Here is a 27,824-nt window from a genome sequence, read left to right on the forward strand (position 1 = left end):
TGGGACAGTACCCTTCAAAAGGGTTTTAATATGTACACTTTTCACTGTCATTTTGCCAAGTAAGATATGGTCCTGGATCAACATATTTTGTCATATTTTGACTAACATTCCTGTCCCAAAATGTAGTCCTCAGCCAATTCCTACCCCTATAAACCTAACCCTTCCCATAAATTTTCCCTAAAATCAGAGGGTAATGAAAGGTGAATAACACTGATGTTTAAGTACTTAACCCTGGTTCTAAGCCTAAACTTGACATAAACTGTAAACTTGTCCCTCAAATCTGATTTGTTGATTGGAAAGATGTCAACAAAGATGTTGATCCAGGAACATGTGTTACTTGGTGAAATCACATTCGCCGGGGTACGGTCATGTACTTTTTAGGGACTAAAATGCACACTTTAGGTACAAAGGTGTACCTTTTGAAAAGGTACCGCCACAGTCACAGCTTTTGTACTTTTTTTCTGAAAGTGTGCCGTTCTGTTCCCTATGGCCACTATAACTATGAATCTCTAGTGCCCCACATAACTTTCTGCACAGTAGTAACCAGACAGACTCCAGAAAATGAGTCTTAAATTTCTTAAATATAAATGTGATTGAACAGTTTCCTGTACACTACGAGTAGAATACATGTCGGTTTTAGTGCCCTTCCACCCCCAGGGGCCCAGTAGTGCCCCACGGAAGAGCCAAAAAACTCACTTTTTAACTGGCTGCAAATCAAAGTCTGATTAGTGTATTTAAAAGAAACTTGGCAAGACAATTACTACTACTACTATGCTTGATAAAAAATGTTGGACACAGCTGCCAGACATGTATGGAAAGGTGGTATAAATGTGTTTTAAAAAGTGTGCACAGTAAAATACTAAATAACAGCATGCCTCTCATATATCTTACAGAGGTTTATCCAATTAACATATTTTTGGGGAAAAAAAACTTCATTAAGGATACAGTTTATTTAATTGAATCCCTACATATTGTAAACTACCTTACCCATAAGCCTCTGTCATTATACTATTGGAATGGGAAACCATTGCGTTGATACTTGTAATTTTTGAAGTGTGTAGGCTCAGGGTTAGGATCTCGGTAAAGGGACAATTTCTTTATAACATAACAACGCAATATTGTTAACTGACCTTATTATTGACGTAATAATAACAGCAAAACGTACTTGGAGCACGAGGCTCTTTTTAACGGGTTTAAAGACAATACGTCCTTTAACAGAGACGCCACGCTTCCTTATCCATATATGGTCATTTTTGACTGGATCTCCCGGTTTTATGCACTTACAGGTTTCTGAAATACATCTCTCCGTTATATAACTAACATTTTAAAATTATAGATCCCTTTTTGTGTTTAACTTGATGTTATGGTGTATGTCTAACCTGTTTGATGGTAAAGATGTAAAGTTGTGCTATCTGCGCGTTTTCGTCGATGGGCGTGTCCGTGGCGTCGAAGATTTGCCATGAAACAGGAAGTTGTAGTAACTTGGCTGTAAATGCCCAGATCTGCACGAAATTTTACACATTTGACAAGAGTCCCGTCCTGAACAAATCTACATGCTGACATTTACCCACAGTCATAGCGCCACCTAGTGGCAACAGGAAGTGACTTTTAACGAAGCAGCCCCCGCCGTATGTTTGACCGACATGTAAGAAATTTCTGTGGTACATCTACCATGGCCAGACGCACAGAAAAGTCTCTTGGAGCGATGCTCTAAATTCAACAGGAAGTCGGCCATTTCTAATTTTACCGCCATTTTTGGATTATTTACTCATTACCTACTTTAACGAACTCCTCCTAGGGATTTAGTCGGATCCACTTCAAATTTCTGCTGTGCCTTCTAAAGGCATTGACGATGTAAAGTTGTGCTATCTGCGCGTTTTCATCAATGGGCGTGTCCGTGGCGTTGATGATTCGCCATGAAACAGGAAGTTGTAGTAACTTGGCTGTAAATGGCCAGATCTGCACCAAATTTTACACATTTGACAAGAGTCCCGCCCTGAACAAATCTACATGCCGACATTCACCCACAGTCATAGCGCCACCTGCTGGCAACAGGAAGCAAGCTTTAACGAAGCAGCCCCCGCCACATGTTTTACCGACATGTACGAAATTTCTGTGGTACATCTACCATGTCCAGACGCACAGAAAAGTCGCCTACAGCGATGCCCTTAAGTCAACAGGAAGTCGGCCATTTCTAATTTTACCGCCATTTTTTGATGATTTACTCATTATGTACTTTAACTAACTCTAGATAGTGGTTTTCTAACACCGACTCCCGTATAATGGAAATCATTATGAACATCAGCTATGTTAATTATTTCCCATCTGCCTTTGTGCTGTTATCTCGGGACGCTTGTCCCGAGAAAAATGGCGTTCGTCAGGTCCAGTTTTGTATCCAGCCTCTCACGGGGATTTCGGATGCCCCAACGCCTGTGATGAGAAGACCAACGCCTTTGAAGAGACGACTCAACGCCGGCGATATGTTATGGCGCCGTTTTATATATAAACAATATTTATATTTAACATTTATATATAAAAAATATGAATGTAAGCCAGAGGAGAACTGGCCCCCGACTGAGCCTGGGTTCTCCCAAGGTTTTTTCTCCATCCAATCTGATGGAGTTTTGGTTCCTTGCCACTATCGCCTTGCTTTTGGCTTGCTTAGTTGGGGTTATTTAATATTTAATATTTAACAATATTATTGATCTGTGTTGTACTACTTTCATGTTATCACTGTGAAGCTGCTTTGATACAATCTGTATTGTGAAAAGCGCTATATAAATAAATGTGACTTGACTTGACTTGACTTAAACACACACACAGGTATCTGAAGCACATGTACAGTTAGGACAAGTAACGTCACGTGAAACACCTCCTTACATTAGAATCCTTCCGCATCTTTTACAAAAACTTTTTACAAAAACAAAATCTTTTACAAAACCTTCACAAAACGTTTGTCTCTTGATCATGATAAACCCTCAAAAAATTACCGAATCCGCTGTTTTGTCCTTGATTGTCATTGGCTGTTTAACCAGTCTGCTCTTCATCATCAATCAGTTCAGTATTTGAAAAGCGCGCGGGAAGAAGGCACTATACTCTGCGCATGTGCGGTGACCTGCAAATTATCTCTTTTTTTACGCTTTTTTTAAACGCTTTTTACGCTCTTTTATCACGCTTCCGGGTTTCATGGGCGGGATTTGTCAACTTTGTGCATGTCCACTTCCGACGCAGTTCAACAATGGCTGAGACGAATGCTATTTATGTCACTGCTCTGTTCCACTTTGTAAATTTAGCCAACAACGCCAACCCTACGTAAGTTTCCATGGATTCCCGACTGAATTGAGTATAAGGAAGAAGTGGATTAAAACATTAAGATAAAACAAGCACGTTTGTTTGCAGCCGGCACTTTAGTGAATCAGATGAATTTACCAGGGATGCCGTATAAATAAACTTAGTGTAGTCTGTCATCAGTTCGCCAGCGAGATCTGTGATTCAACGTAAGTGGCAGTGCACAAAGATCACAGAATCCGGAAGTCTACGTAACAGCGTGATAATCCCCTATCAAAAAAAATGTAACTTCAAAACTTTTTGCACTTAATTCAAATAAAAAAACAAAAACAACGAAAAAACACATTCTCTTCAATACTTTTTTTATTCACAGGGTTTTGTTTTTTTTGCATTTGAACAGTTTTTTCTTTGATTGAAAATATATATTTTTTTTTGATTGAAACAACTTTTTTGGAATTGAATGATTAAGACAAATATCCTACCCATGTATGGCCCAAACACAAAAAAGATTACTTCAATCAAAGAGAAAATTTCCAATTTTTTTAAAAAAAGTGTTCAAATGCAATTTTTGGACTCTCAAATATTTTATTTGCATTCAAAAACGATTTTGTATTTTTGATGTGTGTTGTTGAAAAATGTTTATCTTTTCATTGAAGTGACTTTTTTATTGATTCTGTTGTTTGTTTGAAGCAACTTCTTTTTTGATTGAATGATAAAGACACAAATGTCCCCATTATATGGTCCAATCAAAAAACAATGTTACTTTAATTAAAAAGGTTGCTTTAAACAAAAAAAACAAAAACAAAAAAAAAACGGACTGCTATCCAATAAAACATTTTCAATCAAAGAAAAGCAGTGTTAAAATGTATTTTTTTTAGTCTCAAATATATTTTTGAATTCAAACACTTTTTTTCTTTGATTGAAAAGTTTTTTTCCAGTGAAGTGAAGGTTTTTTTAATTGAAAATAGTTTTTTTGATTGAATAATAAAGAAACAAATATACCTTCATATTATTAGCCCCTCCCCCTGATTCGACGTGGAGCTAAAAGCGGCAGCGGCGTTCGCTGTGACGCTGTCGTCGTGCTCTAACAAACACACACAGCGCGACGAGTGCGGAGGCCCAGAACCTCTGAAGGTGAAGTGAGTTTCTCTAGGTGTTGTTTAAACACGCGTTTAACTTAGTTACGTTTGTAAAGAATGCATTGTATGCTAAAGACGATTCACCATCAGCAAAAACAGCGAGTCTATTACGTTCGGTCAAATCGCTCCCTCGTGAGTTTTAAGAGCACTCTTCCCTTTGATTATCTAATTTAGATTTTAGTAAAGACATGAACAGCTTAATAAAAAATATAAAATATTGTTTGTATCCATAACGTTTACTGATGGTCGCCGTGACGCCGCCAACAAACAGTGCAAGTTAGGAGATCGATCATTTGATTAGCTTTTTGGTTGCGCACCTAAATGGCCAAATGAATACAGAAATATCAAAATGCCAAGTCGGTACGTGTACGTTTTGATAGTTTGTTTTTTCATTTGAAACAAAAGAGACAAAATAACGAGAAACCACCCTTTTTTCGTTTGTCGTTTCAAACCAAAAACAAAGAAACCGTAAAAAAGAGCCGTTTTCCCGTTTTTGGTTCTGAATCCGAAAACTAAAAAAACAAAATCAAATAACGGTCCGATTTTGTTTTGTTTTTTTAATTCCTTTACCATTTTTCCGTTTGAAGATCTACAGGTTGGCCATGTGACCCGGAAGTAATAGTAAATATGGCCTATCAAAATAAAAGCCAAGCTTTTAGAACGGTCATAATACGCAGCACTAACGTTATACCAGAGTCACGTTAGAAGAAGAAAAATCAATGAATAAATAGAATCCTGGGCCGGAATAAATATGTTAGCAACAGTAGTTTATTACAACTATTTAATATCATGCCGATCCAGACCAAGCGGCAACCTCCCCGTCTCTCTCTTGAAGCCAACACGGAAGTGAATTAAACTGCAATTTATCGAGTGGCCGCTCAAATCTGTATCTCCCCCATGTTAAAATGCCCAACTTTACAGCAGAAAAAAAAACAGCCTGGAGCAAAAAGTGGCTTTGGTCTATAGAGCTCATTTTTCCCTTCATGACAACTGTGAGGTGGGTAAAATTTTTTACAACTCATCTGTTTATATTATTTTTAAGCCTTAAAGTTCTGCATAATTAAGGGCGTGGCCACTTGAGTGACAGGTGGATTCTTGCGGCCGCTTTCACTGCTAGTCGTTTGTCTGCTGTCTGTTAGCGTCACCCTCAGCTGTGTTTGTGCTTTTCAGGGATTATTTCATTCAATTTAATACATGTATTATACCCCAGCAAACAAGCTTCTTTGGGGCCCGAATGGGGCCCTTGCGGGCAGCCCACTGTGGGCCCAGATACCGGCGTGAAATGCGGGGCACGTGTGGGCCCCACACTTCGGGACCCAGGTGGGGCCCCAGTGGGACAGCCCACAAGTGTGGGCTGACTGTGGGCAGGCCCACAGTAAGTAGAGTGGACCCCATTGGGGCCAGTTGTGGGCCCACGGTCAACCCTTCAAGGGGCCGATGTGGGGCCATTGCGGGCAGCCCACTGTGGGCTCAGATACTGGCGTGAAATGCGGGGCACGTGTGGGCCCCACACTTCGGGACCCAGGTGGGGCCCCAGTGGGACAGCCCACAAGTGTGGGCTGACTGTGGGCAGGCCCACAGTAAGTAGAGTGGACCCCATTGGGGCCAGTTGTGGGCCCACGACAAACCCTTATAGGGGCCCATGTGGGGCCATTGTGGGCAGCCCACTGTGGGCCCAGAGACCGGCGTGAAATGCGGGGCACGTGTGGGCCCCACACTTCGGGACCCAGGTGGGGCCCCAGTGGGACAGCCCAAAAGTGTGGGCTGACTATGGGCAGGCCCACGGTAAGTAGAGTGGGCCCCCATTGGGGCCAGTTGTGGGCCCACAGTGGGCTGCCTGCAATGGCCCCAAATGGGCCCCTATAAGGGTTTGCTGTGGGCCCACAACTGGCTCCAATCGGGGCCCACTCTACTTACCGTGGGCCAGCCCAAAGTGTGGGCTGACTTTGGGCTGGCCCACACAAATTATAGCAGGCTGGATGTGGGCACACTGTGGGTGCAGTTGCAAAGTTTGAGCACACAGAGTAGGTACACCCATATTACTATATGCAGCACTTGTTAGCAGCAATAAATCGAGGGTCATGTTTTTTTTCCCCAAATAATTTATTTATATTTAATAATAATTATAATTAATGATAATACATTTTAAAACAGCAATAACCACAGAAAACAGGGGATTGAAAATTAAAAATTGGATTCCGTCGTGTCGAGTATGGAGAGAACAACCAGCGCCGTGTTTCCAGCTGTTTCCCTCACATGCACTAATGGATGTCTGACGATTTCAGCGCTTTGAATGAGCGCGAGTTTCTAGTTCATGTACTTGAAGTTCTGAGGTAATATCTTTGGTTTGACCATCTGAGAAACTGAGAGGCGGCCAAAATCGGATTGTAAAATGGACTGAATTAAAGCTCCTTACGAACTTGACGTGAGATGCCGACTGACATGTGTGCTTGCCTTGAATCACTGTCGCATGCACAAGCTTCGAGCAATATTGTAAGTAATTAATACATTTTTAACTAGCAGAATAATAATGCATCACGAACGATGCACATAGTTGACTGCTTGTATGTTGTGAGAAATGTGTGTGATCTGTGTTAATGTATTTGTATACATGCAACTAATTGCCCCTTGTGTGAGATTAATAAAGTTGATAAAGTAAAGTAAATAGTCTCACTTTTAGTTGCGTCTTAACTATTATAATATTTCGAAGGGCAAAACATGAACTTTAACCATTGGCTTTACTTTTTCAATCAGCTGTCAATTCAGCGGCAGTAGCATATCCACATGGAAAGAACATATATGAGGATATATGCACATATATGAAACCTATATGCACATATATTCTACATATATATAGCATATATGCACATACATGACAATATATATGCTACCTATATGCGTATGTATGCCACATATAGGCAACATTGGGGTGCATGTGCATATACAGGCCTTATAGGTCTCCTGTATTTCTTCTTTATATCCATATATAAGCCCTATATGTGCATACATTATTTGTCTCCTACAGCTATATATACTGTATATATATATAAATATATATATATATATATATATATATATATATATATATATATATATATATATGAAGAGTTCAGATGCAAAAGCCTCTAAGTGCCATTTGAAATTTTCTTCTTTAATGACGATTTTTATCAAACTTGTATATTTAAGTTCAGTAATTTCACTTAAATGGCAATAATTACCTATTAATTGTTATTTAAGTGAAATTACTGAACTTAAATATACAAGTTTGATAAAAATCATCATTAAAGAAGAAAATTTCAAATGGCATTTAGAGGCTTTTGCATCTGAACTCTTCATATATATATATATATATATATGCAATAGCATATATGTGCGAACACGTGAAATTTGTATCATAATTGGCATGGATTTTAGCTATGGCAAATAAGAGAGAGGAGATGGAAAGCTATGATGTCTACATGTTTTCCTGAAACATTTACAAGGTCTATTTTTTCTTGTATGAAGATAGTGGAAAAGAAGGAAATAACAAAATGGTTTGTTGTTTTTTTTATTTGGTCAATCAAGCCTTTTTCTCCAATTTTAAGTCACTTAGATTCACAGCTCATACACATCCACACATTCACCGTTACATCCACGAAATTCAATGCAAAAATGCAATCTTTTCTGTATTGTCTTAATACAGTTTATAGCTGGATATGGCTGAAAGGTCATTTCAGTATTAATGTACAGTATAAATGCAGTATACAAAAAAAAGAGAGAAAAAAAAGAGTCCCTTGAACATACGTTCAAGTAATCAACATCATCATCCCACATCTATCTGAGCATTTCACTGTGGTTAATGAATTTGAAGACGATGTCAACATTTCTGTTAAAAGATTTAACGAACAGACACTTTTCTTTTATCTGAGATGCTTGTATAGCAACTAAAGGCCCCAGACTTTTCCCTACAGGGATGAAATAACAAGGATTCCTAAATTGACCGCAGATGTCATGTTTCACTTTTTGGTAGTACTTCCCCACTGCATAACATGTCTCCCCCTGTCTCAGATCACAGACAATGAATGTCTTCACAGAGAAAATACTTTCCTCTCGATCAGAAAGAATGACAGTGTACGAGTTTCTCCGAAAAGTACGCGAGTAGTTTTGTGAATGAACTATTTCACCATTAACCACTACTCTGCTAAAATACTTCACGGTGACTCTATTTTCTAGGTTGCTGATGCTGTTCAAGGCCAAAAAATCTTCATTTCTGATCATACAAATTTTAGGCCTACCCAGAGATGTAACGCCATCAGAGCGACTTACTTCCTGCACCATTTTTTTCTCAACTGATAAAGACTCTAAAAGAGCTAAGTAATCATCATCTGCCACCATGTTTTTTTGGGAAATTGATGGAAATGCAACCTGTAGCCAAACCGTTTTCATTATCTGCAGAGAAACTCCCTGGCTGCTCTTTATCATATCTAAAATGATCCCATTGTATGACTCAAACACAAATGCAGACTGTGCCCAGAGGGGACCCCAATTCCTCACAGTATTGGGCAGATGAAGGCACAAATGTACATTGAAAGTGACATTATTTATCCCATAAAGGGTCTCCATTTCCTGAACAAACTCTGTTAGCAACCCCTCAGATTCTGATATGTGCAGTGGTGATATGTTCTCACCGAGTAGAAGAGAAACCCCTTTTACCAACTTAAACCAGTGCTTCAGATATTTTTCAGGTAAGACCCCTTTCAATGTTGGTATGCTGTAATAAAACAACCACATGTTCCACTCGTGTGCCTTCCAGAACTTTTTCTCTTTCACTGAGCGGGGGACACGGGAAACATTACAGGGAGGTTTAATTGAAGTTAAAATCTCATCAATCTGTTCTGTTGAGTGTCCGATATACCATGGCGATTGGTTGTTTTCAGGATTAAACCACAGCGCGGTGATGCTTCTTGCTACACCCAGCAGCACGCTGTGCATATAATCTGGAACACAGCCATCAATGATATTAAAATCAGGCAGACAAGACAAAATACTAGGCCCTTTCACTCCCTTAGTGGGGTTTCCAGCAAGAGCCTCTTCTACCAGATCATCAGTCTGGGAGGGATTCCTTAACTCTGCTTTTTCATAGGGATAAGCCCGTACACGCCCCCTGCGTTTTAAAGCAATTGTTCCTTTTTGCATACAAAAAGAACACCCAAACTCTCCATTAAACTGTTTAAAGTTTTGAATCATTGGCCGAGCAACTGAATCTGCCACCATGGTAGTAAGCAGTACTTTACTTGTGACAGCTTCCCCACTTTCATTTTGCCATATAAGACCATTAGAGTACAACTCTATGCATTCATCGACAAATGGTTTCATGTAAGTGTTCATATTTGGTTTGTTTTGACCAAACCACAGGCCGCAAAGCATAACATGTTTTGCACGTAGTTGTATTGGCAGTTCATTAACAGTACACAAAATTGGCCACAAACTTTTTGTGCTTGATTTGTGCACTGGCACTCCATCACAGTTGAAAGTCAGTGATATGCTGTCTGGTGATGAAAGGGGTGATAGTTTTTTGTATAAACGTCCATCGTATATATCTTTGATGGAGGCATCCTGCTTCTCAAAACGGTGTTTTAGGTGTTTCCCTAATTGGTGGTCTTCAAGCAGTTTTTTAATTTGATATTTTAGTGGCAAGTACAAAAAACACTGGTCTTTTTGTGCATGTGCTTTTGACGTGTCCTGGTCACAGACTGGGCACTTGACATTAAAGGGACCTTCCTGCATTCTCACGTTACAACTCTTGCACACATAATGTACTTCTAAAATGTCTTGCACTGATTCAAATGCTTTGTAGAAACGGTACTTTGAGCCACTAACCAATCCCACACCAGCAGTAAAGTTGATGAGATGCATGATGTCCTCCAAGGCTCTATTTGTAAGTCCATGTTTGAGTTTTAATGCCAGCAGCAGGAGTTCCACCTGTTCTTTTGTAGGTTTCTGGTTTAAAGCTGGACTTGTGGGGTCTTCTAGATGTTCCTCTTCTGGCTCCCCAGGTGAAGAGCTAGGGCCAGGTATGGGTTGGTTCATCTGTGAATTTAAACATAGGATTAGCAATCCCACATTTGCACAGACTCATACCAATGTACCATTTCATGTGGTTGGTATGGGTAACCACCTGCATTTGAAGTCAAGCTCAAATGTTTTTTTTTATGTTTAACAGTCCTTTCCATTTATTATTTTGTCATTATATCATAAATTAATAATAATAAAAAAAAAAAATAACTGTGCCCCCTTTTGTCCACATGTATATTTTTCTGATACTACCCTAGATTGTCGTCAGAGTGACATCACCATTGACCACCATTTTCATCCGGCCAAACACAGTGAGAGAAAGGGTCTGCCATTTAGTATGTGGCCAGCTGAGACGGATGCTGCATTTGCACCTGAATCAAAACTTAAAACATTTCTCTTTTTTTTTCCAAACAAAATAAAAACATGGGTATCACTGCAATTTGGAAAATACAAATGGGCTATATGCACGCATAAGTTCCACATTTGACGTAAGGATGCTCGTCCATTTCCGGTTGTGGATTTAAGCGGAGGAAAACAGAGGAAAACGGGATTATGGCAGAGTCTTCAAAATTTACTGTCCTCCCGTCTTTGAAACGAAACGTACATACGGTTAGATGTAATTTTATATATAGTTATGTTTATTTAATATAATTTTAAAAAGAAGCATAAACACAACGAGGGGTGTCTGTTTTATCTGTTTTTGTGACTAACGTTTCTTTAGTATAACCATGGAGTATAAAATTCAATATATATACTCGTTATTGCATTGGACTCTATCGGCGGAAGTTATCGAGCATCCTTACACCTTCACCGGAAATACCGCCGTGCATAGAGCCCAAATGGTATTTCCAATTTGTGCGCCACTTAAAGCAACATCAGGTGGAAGTTTGGGTTGTGGAATTATCTTATAATGATCAGTATGCATGAACATACACAAACAAAACAAAAAACACCTAACTTTAATATTTTAGCCATTTTTTAGCAACTTACTGGGTCATCAGAAGCAGTAGACACCGGGTCATCTTGATTGTCCTCCTGGGTGAGATACCTAAAATAAAAATCCTTGATCAAGAAATATGTAAAGTTAGGTCTAATGCATGTGTGCGTGTTTTCTACTTACTGAGTTGTAGAAGAAGAGGCCACAGCTTCTTCATCGTCACACATATCTTCAGTAATGTCCCTAAGAAAAATGTTGTGGTAATGTTGAAACACTTCATGCATCACTCAATATAATAATGCTATGACTGATTGATTAAATCCAAGTAAGTTATGTAAATTCCATTCATGACGACCTTTAATTAACACTGTAGAAAACACACAAAGTGAAATATTTTCCTGGCTAAAGTTCATTAAGGGAAAATACTCCACATAAGTTTACATAGTATAGGAAATCTGTAACATTAGCTAACAAGCCAGCTTCTAGCACATTTTGTGACAGTACTTTCTTTTACGTCTTCTCTTTGTTCTTTCTGGAACGGGTGCTTCGTCGTCCACGAGGTACCTTTTGTAACGTACTGGATCCATATCTATTGTTTTTCTCTGCGTCTTATTTCCTTCACGTTATTTACTGGAAAAAAATTCTCCTCTCTGCTACCAATCGGCAGTCGCTACATCGTCGCACAGCGACGTCATCGACGGCGCTTGGCTTAACGTCATCCTAACGTTTCGCGCCGAAAGATAGCAGGGTGGCAGTGAAAATGCCGACATCGCTGGAGATCCGTTATGTTTAACTTGAATGGACTGAGGGTGAGGACAGAGGGGCCCATAGTATTTTGGCCGTCGACTGTGTCCGGAATTTTTCTGTTGAAGACTTTCTCGAAAGGCCAGATTCAGAAAAAAACGAGAAGCTGGTGGAATGGCGAAAAGGCCGAAAACCCTGGCCGGTGCACCGAGCCAGAATCATTAATGTGGCAAGTAAGTTATGCTAACGTAATTTACACGTTAACTTTACCTGACTTTATGTAGTTCCCACATTTAATGGTTTTGCTTGCACTTAAAGAAGTGTAAAATGTATCTTACTTGGTACCTTTTATCAATTAGCTAGAGAGATTAACCCCAGTGCCGACAGGATCTTGACACACAGTTTATTACCCCTAACGTTACTCGTCAATCGCCGGTGATTCCATATTATAGCTGTTTTACCTTTATAACTCATTTAAACATCACACCCTTACCTTATATGGACAAACTAAAAATAATTAGAAACATTTAAGACTCCAACATTGATATTTCACTACTGTTTATGATTTAAACTGGTTTACAGTGACATTCATTTCTTAGTTTATGCCAGGAGTGCAAAATAAAAAATCTGAAGAATGAAGCATTCATTCACGTCTTCTCCAGTTTATTTGATATCGTACATGATTAGACAAATGTTTGCAGTTCCTGATAACATTTAAATTTTATTGCACCAGAATTTGAAAAAACTCTTCAAATTAAACTGCGTGAGATGGAGAAAGACTGCACACAGCAAGGGCAAACAAAACGTCCTCACATCCCGAACTCAAAGTACTGTGAGCAGCAGGGGCAGACTGAGAAGGCAACAAAGAAAAAGGTACCTGACTCCACCAATTGTTGCTTTACTTAAAGTTATCTCCCCCTCTATCTCTTTTTTATTAATGTGTATAGGTTTGTAATTGTGTTGTGTATGATGATTTCATGTGCTTTGTTGACAAGATATCTGTGCAACAAAGTGTGTCTTTGAAATTAATTTTTGATATGTTTTAGCTCAAGCCAAGGGCATCCAAGATGTTGAAATTTTTGTTTCCACAGTATTTTCAATTTTGATATCTTTCGGTCAAATCGTTGTTGTCTATCAGTCATATAATGGAGGTCTATGGTCACCACTTCAAAGAGCATGCACAGAGAAGTCCAAATTAAACATGATTTAATGACTCGTAAATGTAAGTACACACTGGCCTAATACACGAAACAAGCGGTTTGTGTGAGAAAACGAACAGTTTTTATATCGTTTTTCCTCCGTTTTTTGTTAACAGCCATGTCCAACTGATCTGAATCAGATGTCCAACTGAACCGAACTAGACCATGTCCAACGTTCCGTCGGAAGTGATCTCGCGCGCATCTACGTCACTCATTGTTTACACAGAGATTTCGAAAGTTTTACCGGTTCAGTTAGAGATCTGACGCGAAACGTGGACCTCTTTGCTCTTTGCTCATGCTCTTTGACGTGGACCCCCATTATATGACTGACAGACAACAACAGTTTGACCGAAAGATGTCAAAATTGAAAATACTGTGGAAACAAAGACACCTACATCTTGGATGCCCTTGAGGTAAGCTAAACATATCAAAAATTAATTTCAAAGTGAACTATCCCTTTAATAAGAGTTGGGCTAAAAGTCAGTCTCTCTCTGTCTCTCAAGGTTGACAATAAAATAGGAGTTGCTTCCAAATACAAGCACCTGGAGGGTGAGAAGCAGGTGGAGGGTGACAGACTTTCAAAGAACAAGGTACACCACCAGTCTGCATCCTGTGTGTGTTATTACATTACAATACATTCATCAGGGATGTGATTTTTCCGGATTAATCCAGAATTCCGGATTTTCCGACCTGAAAATGTGACCTACGTGAATCATGCAGATCTGTCAAAAAAATAAAAGGGCGAGGGGGACGGGTGTCAGCTGGGTCGGCTGCCGGAGTGAAAAGGAGAGGATATAAGGACATAACTGGTTGACATGCGTACAGATTCTTCGTTCCTTTCCAAGTATCAACAAGGACGTACTTGCGTTCAGCTCGTTTAGCTTGTTCACCTGCTCAATTTCGTACCTCAGTCCCTCTCGCGCTACTGTGTTATCGTTGTTAGTTTACAATAACATCACCGTTAGGTCCCCAGTAGGGCTGGGCGATATGTCAATATAGTTCAAATTTGCCCTATGATCCTTGCTCCAAGCAAGCTGCTGACTGCTTTTGTAGAAATATGTATATCGTGCATTCTATCAGTTTCAGTTCTGACGCCTCCGTCTCAGCATTAGTGTACAACGCGACAAATACTCACATAAAATATTAACGCAGAGGAACGGCCAAATCAGTTAAGTGAGTTCACAAAAATTAATTATTTGCATGTGCTTTAAAGCCTTGCCGGTTAAACATGTCATTCACTGTTGATGCGCTGTTCTGAGCGCGAACACCCGACGCGCACATGCACTAAAAGCTTGTCTAACAGCGCCTAGTTGCTGGACTAAGTTATCCTTCGAGTCTAATTTCGCTAACACTCTCAAATACACGCACGGTTTACATAAGAAAATTTGGTTATGTCTAAACTCAAAGCAAACCGAGAAAATTGAGAGAAATCTGCTTGTCAAATGCGCGTTTATAATATTAGGCCACCCTTAAAAATATTCTTGTTTGCCGTAACCCGACCGACCCTGTCAATTTAGGGCCGACACAATTTTTTATTTTTTATTTTCCTTTTAGTCCGACCGACTTGCCGGTTGTAACTTGCATTCAGACCGACCGATTTTTTTTTTTACTCTTTAAACGACTAATTCAAATTCAATAAAATAATATTAATTATATTTTAGTTAGTAGGCTATTGTGAAAGTTGCTTATGTCTACATATAAACGTAGCCAGTCTACATTCTTTCTTTTAAATAAAAACCCGTGGCGTCATTATGTTTACAATTGGTTTAGGCGTGTCACACTGGCTTGTACATTCGCTTCGTTTCATTCGGTGTTCCCGCTTGGTAAACGCGGTATTAAACGGGCAACGGGGCTGAATATCAAACATTTCTATATATAATGATATTAAACAATTTGTCTGTGATGCAATTTTGCTATTCGCAGTCCAGAAAGGAGAGAACGATCTCTCACCCGGAGCCACAGCGCGGACAACACGACAGCCCTGCTTAATGAGTGACAATGAGGACAGAACGTGGTTACACATAGATCTGGGATATTTTACTAATTGTATTTTAGATTTCCGCTTTCAAAGATTATAAAAAGAAGATATTTGAGATGAAACCATTACAGACGCATTCTGTCTAGCGTAACTTCCTTCCCTTCACAGCGTTGCGCTGTCAATTCTTCCTAAAGCCCAAACGTAGCCTACCGTCAGAATCAGCACGATCGGTGATTGTTGTAAAATGCAGTCTGTACTGTTGCTAAACTGCGGACGCGGACTAAAGTCTGTGCAAGAGACGCTGTTCACAAGGCTGCACTGCAACGAGACAAGAAAAGTAGGCTATAGCCTCATTTTGGGCTTCATGTGCGCAGCTAAACAATCAAACATACATAAAATATAAAATGACCTGCTCTGAGATTAATTTAAACAGTTTATGTCTTAAATGAACGTAAATAGTTGGGAGAAAATGATGGTGCGTCAGTCATCTATTCTATTTGATCCGCATTCGGTCTTAAAGGGGCAGTCTAATAAACATGTGACGATTGAGCCAGTAATGCGAATCAAACAACAAAAGGCAGAGAAAAATCACTCGGAGCTCTTGAATGAATAACTTAAACTTTAATAAGCGTTAATCTAACTATGATAAACCATGCAGTGTCATTTTACATTTGATTACTAAATTAAATTTCTTTTCAGACATAGCGACACACTTAACTGAAAAGTAGCTAATTTAAGACCTTCCTGAAATTAAATATATATAAGTATATAGGCTAATGTATTGTACCATGTATTTGTACTTGTTTTTGCTTATATCTCATGTATATATATATATATATATATATATATATATATAAAAGCCTGCACTGCTGCATAACAAACTGATATTTTATTCATTTTGTGATTGGCCTAAAACATAACCGGTTGTAGGTTGCATTGACACCTAGCAGTGGATGTACAGTTTGAAGACCCAGTCAGTGACATCACAATATGCAATTTTTAAAAAATTCATGATCACCATGACCAAAATTGTACCTTTTTTTTTTACACTGAATCTTGAAAAAAAAATATTGACCTACCTACCGACCCTTTAAAAAAATTTTTTTGCTGTTACTGCAAACCAAAATATTTTTAAGGATGGCCTTAGACGCGTCGCGTACAGGTCTTAAAGTGACAATAGCCCTAATAATAAACATGCAGCCGCTTGTCCTTAAAGGGATAGTTGACCCAAAAATAAAAATTCTGTCATTATTTATTCACTGTAATGTTTTTTCAAACCTGTATTAATTTATTTCTTGTGCTGAACACAAAAGAAGATATTTTGAAGAATGTAGGTAACCAGACAGTTGCTGGTCCCCATTGACTTCCATAGGGAAAAATGTACTATGGAAACCACTTGTCAAAAGTCTGCTTGTCAAATGCGTGTGTATATTAGACGCGTCGCGTACAGGTCTTAAAGTGACAGTAGCCCTAATAATAAACATGCACCCGCTTGTCCTTAAAGGGATAGTTGACCCAAAAATAGAAAGGGTGGGGGGGGGGGGGGGTGTCGGATGCGGCTCGGTATATTTTCCTGCTTTTTTGTCCTTAGCCAATCACATGCCTGATTCATGATTAGTACGATTTTTGAGGGGGATAAGGGAATTTGTATTGCTTTTCATAAGACACAAGTCACACCCAAAGCGCTTCACACATGAAAAGGAAGGGAGTTCATTCACTCCATGCTGATGGTGGTAAGCTACATTTGTAGCCACAGTTTTCCCTGGGGTAGACTGACAGAAGCAAGGCTGCTCGCATCTGCGCCAGCGTTCCCTCTGACCACCACCAACCATTCACACATAGGGATTGGGTGAAGTGTCTTGCGGACCAACAAATTGTTTTTTACAGCAGCTGTTACAAGGTATGAAACCAGCACAATAGTGAACTGTGTCCTCTGTTTCTCCCTCTCCCTCCATAGGTTGACGTGAAAAAGAGATGTTCTTTTAAATACTATGAGGAGGAGGAGGAGGATGAGGTGTGTCGTGACAGACCTTCAAAGAACAAGGTACATTACCAGTCTGCATCCAGTGTGTTATTACATTGCAATACAGTAAAGATTTCTCTCTCCCTCCCAGCGGTCCAGCCAGGAGGAGGAGCATATTGGGGATGAAGAGGACATAGTGCCAGCGCCACCCTCTAAGAAAAAGGTAGCCTAAATGATGACATCCAGTGTCTGGCGTGTTACATACATACATTACATGAAGTACAAGATGTGGAAGTTTCATGTTTTAAGTAAGGAATACATCAGGAGGCTGGACAACAAGTTACATGTAGCCAAGTAGATGGTAGTTTTGCCCTTTACTTGCCACCTTCATCTTTTACCTCTTGTGAAATCCTCCCAGCTAATAAGAATCAACCATTTACAAAAGAAGTTATATAACAATTAGCTGTTAATCTTCTCTCTGTCTCTTTCACGTAGACAGCTGGTGAATTTATAAAACACTTGGACGAGCAGATGTGGGAGAGAAGGAAACTCGACCAAATGCAAAGAAATTTGCAGGAGTTAAGAAATGAAGTCAATTCTCTCAAAAATGAAAATGCACGCCTGAAAGACATTATCATCAATCGTAAGTATTCCTAATTTTAATATTTATTAGCTGGGTTTTTTGTGGAGATGGATATTGCAGTGGCAGAGAAGTATAAACTTAGTTCAGTGCTCATATAGCCGTTGATAAGATTCAATTTAGAGTTATATTTTTTTGTATCTATCTGCAGAAATTCATAGAAAGTATAACAAAAGTCATGGCCTAGAAATCATACAGGTCATGAGAATAAATTATGCTTCTCTGCCTTCAACGGCTAAAGAAGGCAATCGGCTCCAGAAAAAAACCATGGGGAATTTGGGAGAAATTGGAGACAGAAAATTGCGCTGACAACCATATTTCCTCTGCAGAGCCTTAAAGGGCTTTGGAGGGTTGTAGCTTGCGTTCACAGCTGCAGGAAATGTCTTTCGAAGATTAGGGCACTGAGTTGCTGGGTGCTATTTTGTTTTAGTGATTGTAATTGTTTGTTTTTTCTTTATATAACCTCTTTCTAGAAATCCCTCAAATGAAGAGTGATCTTGCATCTATTGCTCAAAAGGTAAGTTCCTCTGATTTTCATTGCTTTTTAAAATTGTTTCTCAAACAGAGCTGTAGAGACTTGTGATGTTGGGCTGATTGATAGTGTTAATTATTTGATGTATTTGCACTTTAATTTATTGAAGAGAATAACAATTTTTTTTTTCTTCTATGAGCAAGACTGGAAGGAGTCCTGTGGGGGAAGTAGATTCCGACCTCTCCACTTTTGGAGAAGTGCAACCGGTGAATAAACCCCTTGCATTTTTATTTATTTATTTACTTTACCCCCTGTAAATAAGAATCGATAGTGGCTTGCTTGGATGAATAAAAATTGTTGTAGAGTTTTACTATGTTTCTTTCTTGTCTAAGACTCCAGAGAGAAGACCGAGCCCCGAGGAGTGTTTTCAAGAGACTGTCACGGTTGGTAAATCCTATGTCTACTTCTCGTCTCGTGTTTCTGTTATTGTTGTGTGTGTGTGCGCTGATGGGGGGGCGTGCCGCTCTATCAGCGCTCATCAGCAATCATCACCACCAGCTGCAGTTAATCTTCTTGTGTATATATTCTCATCAACTTCTCATCTCCTTTGTCAGATCGTTGTTTGTGGTTCCCGGTGTGTTGTCTCCTGTCTCGCTCATTCGTGTTCAGCTCTGGCCCTTGTTCTCTGTCATTTGGATATTGTTCATCGTTGGATTCACCACCACCTTCACCACAGCACTCTGCACCGGACCATCGGATCCCCTGCGTCACTATCTCTGCCTGTTAATGGACTGTCTCTGTGTGTTCGTCAAACTTATAATTAAAAGAGTTTAACTGCAATTGCTTCCTCGATTCTATCATGACAGAACGATCTGACCAAAGCATGGAAGCAGCGGAGGACTCGCAACGATCTCTGAACGAGTTTGTGGGAAGCTGTCTACAACGGATGGACACACAGGAGAAGAACCTCAACGACACAGCTCGCGCTGTACAGGCATTAGTGACGCAGGTGTCTGGGCTCACCCAACAGATTCAACACCTTCGTCTTCCCACTGCGCCACCCGCACCGCTGATTCCTCCAACACCACCACCAGCGGACCCATCCCAGTCAGAGCCTCGCCTTCCTACTCCAGAGCCATACGCAGGTGAAGAGAATTTTTGTCGAGCATTTCTGACCAGATGTACTATGCATTTCTCCCTGCAACCCAGGACGTTCCGCGAGGAGGCAACCAAGGTGGCATTTGTATTGACGCTTCTGACTGGGAGAGCGGCGCTATGGGGGGCAGCGGTGTGGGAGAGCCAAGACGACTGCTGTTCCTCGTTCCAGAAACTCTCCGATGAGATGCGGCGTGTGTTCGATCGGGCCGCATCAGGAAGAGAGGCTGCCAGGGTGTTGACGGAACTACGTCAGGGTGACAGATCAGTATCAGACTTTTCCATCGAGTTCCGAACCCTGGCAGCCGAAAGCAAATGGAACGAGGAGGCGCAGTGGGACATGTTCCTGCATGGGTTGGCTGACCGCATCCAGAAGGAGATCTATGCCCTGGACCTGCCCACCAAGCTAAATGATCTCATCGCGTTGGCGTTAAGAGTGGATGCACGTCTTTCTCGAGTCAAGAGCCGAGGTCAACACGATCGTTTCTCTGGAGGCATCGAGGGGCAGCGTTCAGGAGGCGAGGGAGCGGTCAGCCCTACCTACGATCACGAGCCCATGCAGGTGGGTCGAGCCCGGCTTTCCCGGGAGGAGAAGGAGAGGCGGAGATCCCTGGGCCTTTGTCTGTACTGTGGTGGAGCGGGACATTTGGCGTTTCATTGTCCGTTAAAAGGTCCAGCCCGACAGTAAGAATGAGGCTACTGTCGGGTGGGATCTCTGCCGAAAAGACCTCATCGACATCTACCTTCCTCCCGGTAAGGCTCCGATGGTCAACTCACCTCCACGATTGTCGAGCACTACTGGACTCTGGGGCGGAAGGTAATTTCATGGACCATTCATTTGCTAAGAAACTTCATATTCCCCTCAAACCCCTCGCACACCAGATTCATGTACACGCTCTCAATGGCCAAAGACTCCCCACTATCTCATGGATCACCGAAGACATCACCCTCATCACTTCAGGCAATCATTCAGAGACTATTTCCTTTTACATTCTGGACACTCCATTAGCCCCTATCGTTCTTGGTCACCCATGGCTCACCCGTCACAACCCCAAAATAGACTGGCAATTCAAATCAGTAGCATCATGGAGCAATTTTTGTCATAAGTCTTGTCTTGTGTCTGCTTGTCCGTCTGTCTCTTCTCGTGTGTTACAGGAGGAAACAGTGGATTTATCAAACGTGCCCACGGAGTATCGGGAGCTGAAGGAAGTGTTCAGTAAGTCTCGGGCTGATTCTCTTCCTCCGCATCGTCCCTATGACTGTGCTATAGACTTATTGCCAGGTACGTCTCCGCCTAAGGGCAAATTATATTCACTCTCGGTCCCTGAGAGAGAGGTCATGGAGAAATATATTTCTGATTCTCTAGCAACGGGATTCATCCGCCCTTCCTCATCTCCAGCGGGGGCGGGGTTCTTTTTTGTGGGGAAGAAGGATGGATCGTTGCGACTAGGGATGGGTATCGTTAAGGTTTTATCGGTATTACTACTCTTACCGATACCGCTTATCGATCCGGTACTTTAACGGTATTCTTATCGGTTCTTTTTGGTGGGTTTTTTTTTATTAAGAATTAAGAACATAATTAAACTCTGTATTTTGAAATGTAAAATAGAAAAAGCAAAACGAAGAAAAATATATTTTTGTTATGCAGCAATGTGCAGGCTTTTTTGTTTATAAAAAAAGGACACATAAGAAAAAAAAAACAAGTACAAACACAAGAATAAAATCAATCAAAGATACAAATTATATACAAAAGTGCTTTAATTTCAGGAAGGTGTACTAACATATCTTTTCAGGTAATTGTTTCTGTCTGAAAAGAAACCTAATTTAGTAATCAAATATAAAATAGCACTAGTTTATCATAGATAGATTAATGCTTATTAAATCTAAAGTTACTTATTCAAAAGCTGTGAGTGATTTTCTCTGCCTTTCTCTGCCTTTTGTTGTTTAATTTGCATTAATGGCTGAATCGTCAGCAAGTTTAGGCTATTAGACTGCTGCCCCTTTAAGACCGAGACCAAATCTAATCGGTAACCGGTAACTGAAGCACCATCAATCCCTATTATTTACGTCCATTTAAGACATAATTGTGTTTAAGTGAATAAACTGTGTTTAAGCGAATCTCAGAGCTGGTCATTTTGACATTTGTATGTATATTTGATAGTTAAGGAGGACACACGAAGCCCAAAGTATAGGCTACTTTTCTTGTCTCGTTGCAGTCCGTTTCGGAGCGCGCACCGCCTTGTGAACAGGCTCTTTCGCAGGCTTTTGTGTTTTTAATAGCCATTTTTGATCTTGCAACAGTAGAAGACAGCATTTTGCAACAATCGCCGATTGTGCTGACGGTACGTTTGGGTTTTAGGAAGAACTGACAGCGCTCCGCAGTGCTGTGAAGTAAAGGAAGTTAAGCTGGACAGATCATGCGTCTTGTTTTTTAACGGTTTTATCTCAAATATCTTCTTTATATAATCTTTGGAAGCCGAAATACAAAATATATTAGAATAATATCCCACATCTAAAGTGTAACCACGTTGAATGTTTAGTTCTGTCCTCATTGTCACTCATTAAGCAGGGCTGTCGTGTTGCGCGTGCTGTGGCTTTGCGTGAGAGATCGCTCTCTCTCCTCTCTCCCTTCTGAACTGCGAATTTCAAATTTGCATCACAGACAAATGGTTTAATTAAAATATAGTTTATATATAGAAAAGGCTGGCGATATAAACATGTTCAAGATAACGTCTTTATAGGAATGATAAATAATTTCTCCAGTACCGACAGCAGAACCGATAACGTCCGAGCTTATCGATACAGCGGTCTTTCAAAATTCAGCACCGGGGCCCGTTTAATACCGGGTTTCGGTACCCATCCCTAGTTGCGACCTTGTATTGATTACCGGGGGCTGAACAACATCACGGTGAAGAATACTTATCCTTTGCCGTTGATGTCTTCAGCTTTCGAGAGGTTGCAAGGAGCATCCATTTTCACAAAACTGGATTTAAGGAATGCTTATCATTTGGTCCGCATCAGGGAGGGGGATGAATGGAAGACTGCATTTAACACCCCTAGGGGGCACTTTGAATATTTGGTCATGCCTTTCGGCTTGTCCAATAGCCCAGCGGTCTTCCAGGCACTTGTCAATGACGTGTTGCGAGACATGGTCGACCAATTCATTTATGTCTACCTGGATGACATATTGATTTTTTCTTCGTCTCTCCAGGAGCATGTGCAACACGTTCGACAAGTGCTTCAGAGGTTGTTAGAGAATGGGCTTTTTGTCAAGGCGGAGAAATGCGTTTTTCATGCACAGTCTGTTCCCTTTCTAGGTCACATCATCTCGGTTGACGGAGTGCGCATGGATCCCGACAAGGTTAAGGCTGTGGTAGATTGGCCAAGTCCAGATTCCCGTAAGGCCCTACTGAGGTTTCTGGGGTTCGCCAATTTTTACCGGCGTTTTATTCGCAACTTCAGCCGCCTAGCCGCGCCTCTGACTGCCTTGACCTCCCCCAGAACGACGTTCAGGTGGTCAGACGCAGCGGAAGCTGCGTTTGCCAAACTGAAGGGGCGCTTTGTTTCGGCCCCCATCCTGATAACCCCTGATCCATCACGTCAGTTCGTGGTGGAGGTCGACGCGTCAGAGGTGGGGGTAGGTGCGGTGTTATCTCAGCGCTCTCCTTCAGACGAGAAGATGCATCCTTGCGCGTTTTTTTCGCACCGTTTATCCCCCGCTGAAAGCAATTATGACATTGGCAACAGAGAATTGTTGGCGGTCAAGTTAGCGTTGGAAGAGTGGCGCCACTGGTTAGAAGGGTCGGGGGTACCTTTTATCGTCTGGACCGACCACAAGAATCTGGAATACATTCGCACTGCTAAAAGACTCAATTCCAGGCAGGCTCGGTGGGCTCTTTTTTTCGGACGTTTTGACTTTACACTCTCGTACCGCCCGGGTTCCAAAAACATCAAACCCGATTCTTTATCGCGCATTTTTGACCGTTCCGATCGCCCGTCTACTCCCGAGTGCATTTTACCAGAGAATCTATTCATCTCTACACTCACATGGGAGGTCGAATCGAAGGTCAAGAAGGCCTTAGAAGGGGTAACGCCTCCGACTCGTTGCCCATCGAACCGTTTGTTCGTGCCGGAGAGTTTACGGTCCAGCGTCATCCAGTGGGGTCATTGTTCCAATGTGGCTTGTCATCCAGGAGTCAGTCGTACCATGTTTTTGGTTAAGCAACGATTCTGGTGGCCTCTCATGTCTCGTGACGTTCGAAATTTTGTATTGGCTTGTTCAGTTTGTGCCACAGGCAAGACTTCCAATCGACCCCCAGATGGGTTGCTTCAACCGCTGCCGGTGCCTTCGAGACCCTGGTCCCACATCGCGCTAGATTTTATCACCGCCCTCCCACCCTCCCAGGGTCACACGGTAGTTTTGACCGTGGTGGACCGATTCTCGAAGGCGGCCCATTTTATTCCCTTGCCCAAATTACCTTCAGCCAAGGAAACAGCGGTGAGTGTCATTGACCACGTCTTTCGGCTTCATGGCCTCCCGACAGACGTGGTCTCTGACAGAGGACCCCAATTTGTGTCCAAATTTTGGCGAGAGTTTTGTAGACTGCTGGGGGCGACTGTCAGTCTCTCATCTGGGTTCCATCCCCAGAGCAATGGTCAAACTGAACGAGCCAACCAGGATTTGGAGAGAACGTTGCGATGTTTAGTGTCCAAGAATCCCTCTTCCTGGAGCCAGCAGTTGTCTATGGTGGAGTACGCCCACAACACGTTGCCAGTGTCATCCACGGGCCTATCACCATTTGAGTGTAGTGTAGGTTACCAGCCACCTATCTTTCCTAGTCTGGAATCCGAAGTCGCGGTCCCCTCCGCCCACGCCTTCGTCCAGCGGTGTCGCCGCACTTGGACTAGAGCCCGTGAGACTCTACTCCAAGTGGGGGCGCGCACCAAGGTCAAAGCCGATCGCCACCGGCGGAGACCTCCCGTATACGTCGTCGGTTCTAAAGTGTGGCTTTCAACTAAGGACATTCCACTCCGTTCCATTTCGAATAAACTTGCACCCAAATTCATTGGCCCGTTTGCTGTCACCAAAATCATTAGTCCGGTGACAGTCCGTCTGAATCTTCCTCCAGTGTACAGGAGGATTCATCCCGTTTTTCACGTTTCCAAAATCAAACCCGTCTTTTATGCTCGCATTAATCCGCCAGTCCCGGTTCCCCCCCCGCCGCGTCTCGTAGATGGGGAACCCTCTTATTCGGTCGATGGGGACCCTCAATCGTGTGCTGGACTCGAGACGGAGGGGGCGCGGATTCCAGTACCTGGTGGACTGGGAAGGTTACGGTCCGGAGGAGAGAAGTTGGGTACCGGCCAGAGACATCCTGGATCACTCCCTTATCGATGATTACTTCTCGTCTCGTGTTTCTGTTATTGTTGTGTGTGTGTGCGCTGATGGGGGGGCGTGCCGCTCTATCAGCGCTCATCAGCAATCATCACCACCAGCTGCAGTTAATCTTCTTGTGTATATATTCTCATCAACTTCTCATCTCCTTTGTCAGATCGTTGTTTGTGGTTCCCGGTGTGTTGTCTCCTGTCTCGCTCATTCGTGTTCAGCTCTGGCCCTTGTTCTCTGTCATTTGGATATTGTTCGTCGTTGGATTCACCACCACCTTCACCACAGCACTCTGCACCGGACCATCGGATCCCCTGCGTCACTATCTCTGCCTGTTAATGGACTGTCTCTGTGTGTTCGTCAAACTTATAATTAAAAGAGTTTAACTGCAATTGCTTCCTCGATTCTATCATGACAGAGACTTCACAGGTCTGTGTAACCCTTTTATACCTTAGACTTTTCGCCTCATATGTATAAAAAAGTTTTACAATTGTTGATTTTAACAATGTCTTTCTTCTCTAACAAGACTGCAGCAGCAGCTGAGACCTCAGCAAAAACACAGGTGAATAACATATTATGTAAAGGATGGGTATAAACTGTGTGCTTTGTAGGAGTCAATTAGTGTTATATGAGACAATGATCCTTTCCTCCTCCCCCACTTCACTCCTACTGTCTTTTTTCCTTCCCTACTCTCCATCCAACCTCCTCCTTTCCCCCCACCCTGTCCTCCTCATTCTCTCTTTAATAACGTTTAGGGCAATGATTTATTTGTTTCATATCTTTATCATGAATCTGCATTTATACATAAAAGCCTATTAACTATTGGGAAGCTAAGCATAAGAATCAATATGAAGCATGAAAAAGTGTCTTAAAGTTTCCAATAAATTAATTTTGTGATGTGAAACTATTTTTCAGATTGAAGTTATAAAGGGCTCTGGGGTGTTTTGCCAGGCAGAAGCATGGAAAGCAGCCCGCCTTGCCACCTCTGCTACTGCCATGGTCCGAAATCTGCTGCTGGGCACCTTTGATTTACAAATTTTGCTGAAAAGCAACCTGAATGGTACAAAACATGCTCCTAATCTCTTCTGTCCTTGACAAAAACACAAGTCAGTCATATTCTGTGGAATAAATTATGTTTGTGTGCTTCATTTCTCTACCTTCATTTTAGCCCATTTTCATTATAATTTATAAAATATTACTTTTAAGGTGGGAAGCCAACCAGAGGGGATGGGGAGCAGCTGGTCGCCCTTGATCAAGTTAAAAAGGCAGCCATTATTGGTGAGTAAATGCACAAAGCATTCAGAAGTGAAAACAAGACTTAATAAGTTTACCACTTTAAAGATAGCCTACTTGTATCAATTTTTATTAGGCATCAATGGAGACTGCATAAGGTAGGGCACCCAATATTTGTATCTGCTTGTCATCTATAATACTAATTGCTTGCTCACTTCTTGATCCTACCTTTCCTCTACTAAAGCTACATTTCTGTGGTATTGCACTGTAAGGTGTGTAGTCATCTATTTTGTAGAACACATAGTGTTCTGTCCTGTGCCTTATTTCATTTATAACGGTAATTGACTTGCTTGATTTTAATGCATATCTTATTACTCGATTATTTATCGAGTAAACCTAGCATGGCAGCTCGCAGGTGGAATGTGTGTGTGTGAATGGGTCAATTGGGGCAATTGTAAAGTATTTTGGGTACTGTATGCAGGAAATGCTATAAATGTGTAGTCCATTGACAACTAAATATGTTTACATGTGCAAAGTTTCTTACATCAGATTAAAAATTTGAGGAATTGGAAAATCTGAATCAGTTTACATGGAAACAAGTAATCTAATCATGACGTGCATAAACATGCACCAAGCCTTATTCAGAATAATAGCATTTTGACATCTGCAGAGCAGTCTTAATTTCCCTAAAACAACTGTAGAAGTTTGTTTTAAGCAAATTTATTTATTATTATGATCAGCCCTTTATCCAATTTATGTGTCCATTCGCAGCTGTACTATAAGGACTTTGGGTTTCTGATGAAGAGCTATATTTTTATTATTATTATACTGTCTTATTATTTTTGTCTTCTCTAGATGCTACATTGAAGAAGTGGCCGGCAGCCACCCGAGGGCAGATAGGCACTTCCATCAATTCGAAGCTCACAGAGCTGAGAAGATCAGCACGATGAGAAGATTGGCAAGATGAATAGTTTTTTTTTTCTCTGTTAATTTTTTTGTCTCATTTTTGTTTTTTGAATTACTTTTTGTTTGTTCGTACTGTTTTTTGATTGTTCATACGTTTTTTTTCTTTGTTCATACTGTTTTTTTCATTGTTCATAAGTAAATAAATGATGTAAATTTCTAAATTTTGTCCTGTTATTTATTTAGTTATTTTGTATAGTAGCTATGGATTTTAATAATTTTACTAATATACAGGCAATCATAGGTGCATATATGGATGCATATATGTATACACGTATATATGTACCTATATGGGTAAATGTATGCATGTATATATGTACCTATATAGGTAAATGTATGCACGCATATAAGTAGACATGTATGTGCATATATGCATGCATACATGTACATATATAAGTAGACATATATGCATGTATATGTGCATATATGTGTACATATATGTACTTATATAGTAACATGTATGCACATATATATGTGTACATATATGTACATGTATATGTGTACATATATGAACCTATATGTGCATATATGCACATATAATATAGGAAAACGGCCAATTTTATATATGTCACATATATTCAAACCCTATATCAAAACCTATATTAAAACATATATGTTTATATAGGTTTTTTCCATGTAGCATTAGCACCTCAGCTCCACCCGCGTCCCGCCT

At 41.0% G+C, this 27,824-nt stretch overlaps 2 protein-coding genes across 2 annotated transcripts; one reads left to right on the forward strand and one right to left on the reverse strand.

Annotated features, from left to right (window-relative positions):
* Positions 1-8,138: 8,138 nt before the first annotated feature.
* LOC148997599 (uncharacterized) lies at positions 8,139-11,738 on the reverse strand. Its single transcript, XM_089123061.1, has 3 exons — positions 11,602-11,738; positions 11,472-11,529; positions 8,139-10,496 (listed from the first exon to the last, which is right to left on the reverse strand). The coding sequence occupies exons 1-3, from the start codon at positions 11,700-11,702 to the stop codon at positions 8,241-8,243; spliced, it is 2,415 nt and encodes an 804-aa protein (XP_088979187.1). The 5' UTR covers positions 11,703-11,738; the 3' UTR covers positions 8,139-8,240.
* A 5,151-nt stretch (positions 11,739-16,889) lies between these two features.
* Positions 16,890-27,462, forward strand: LOC148997600 (uncharacterized). The gene is made up of 8 exons (XM_089123169.1): positions 16,890-17,525; positions 17,798-17,945; positions 18,416-18,459; positions 18,618-18,680; positions 25,482-25,517; positions 25,871-26,015; positions 26,162-26,233; positions 27,044-27,462. The coding sequence occupies exons 2-8, from the start codon at positions 17,834-17,836 to the stop codon at positions 27,136-27,138; spliced, it is 567 nt and encodes a 188-aa protein (XP_088979295.1). The 5' UTR covers positions 16,890-17,525; positions 17,798-17,833; the 3' UTR covers positions 27,139-27,462.
* The last annotated feature ends 362 nt before the right edge of the window (positions 27,463-27,824 follow it).

The sequence above is a fragment of the Pimephales promelas genome, chromosome 2 (genome assembly GCF_988280905.1).
Source record: "Pimephales promelas chromosome 2, fPimPro1.hap1.1, whole genome shotgun sequence".
NCBI classification, from domain to species: Eukaryota; Metazoa; Chordata; class Actinopteri; order Cypriniformes; family Leuciscidae; genus Pimephales; species Pimephales promelas.

Coding starts and splice junctions, on each gene's coding strand:
- LOC148997599 (XM_089123061.1), bottom strand. CDS start 11,702: ATGCATGAAGTGTTTCAACATTACCACAACATTTTTCTTAGGGACATT. Junction 11,530..11,601: donor GCCTCTTCTTCTACAACTCA/GTAAGTAGAAAA, acceptor TTTTTATTTTAG/GTATCTCACCCAGGAGGACA. Junction 10,497..11,471: donor CTACTGCTTCTGATGACCCA/GTAAGTTGCTAA, acceptor TTAAATTCACAG/ATGAACCAACCCATACCTGG.
- LOC148997600 (XM_089123169.1), top strand. CDS start 17,834: ATGTGGGAGAGAAGGAAACTCGACCAAATGCAAAGAAATTTGCAGGAG. Junction 25,518..25,870: donor AGACCTCAGCAAAAACACAG/GTGAATAACATA, acceptor ACTATTTTTCAG/ATTGAAGTTATAAAGGGCTC. Junction 26,016..26,161: donor GCTGAAAAGCAACCTGAATG/GTACAAAACATG, acceptor ATTACTTTTAAG/GTGGGAAGCCAACCAGAGGG.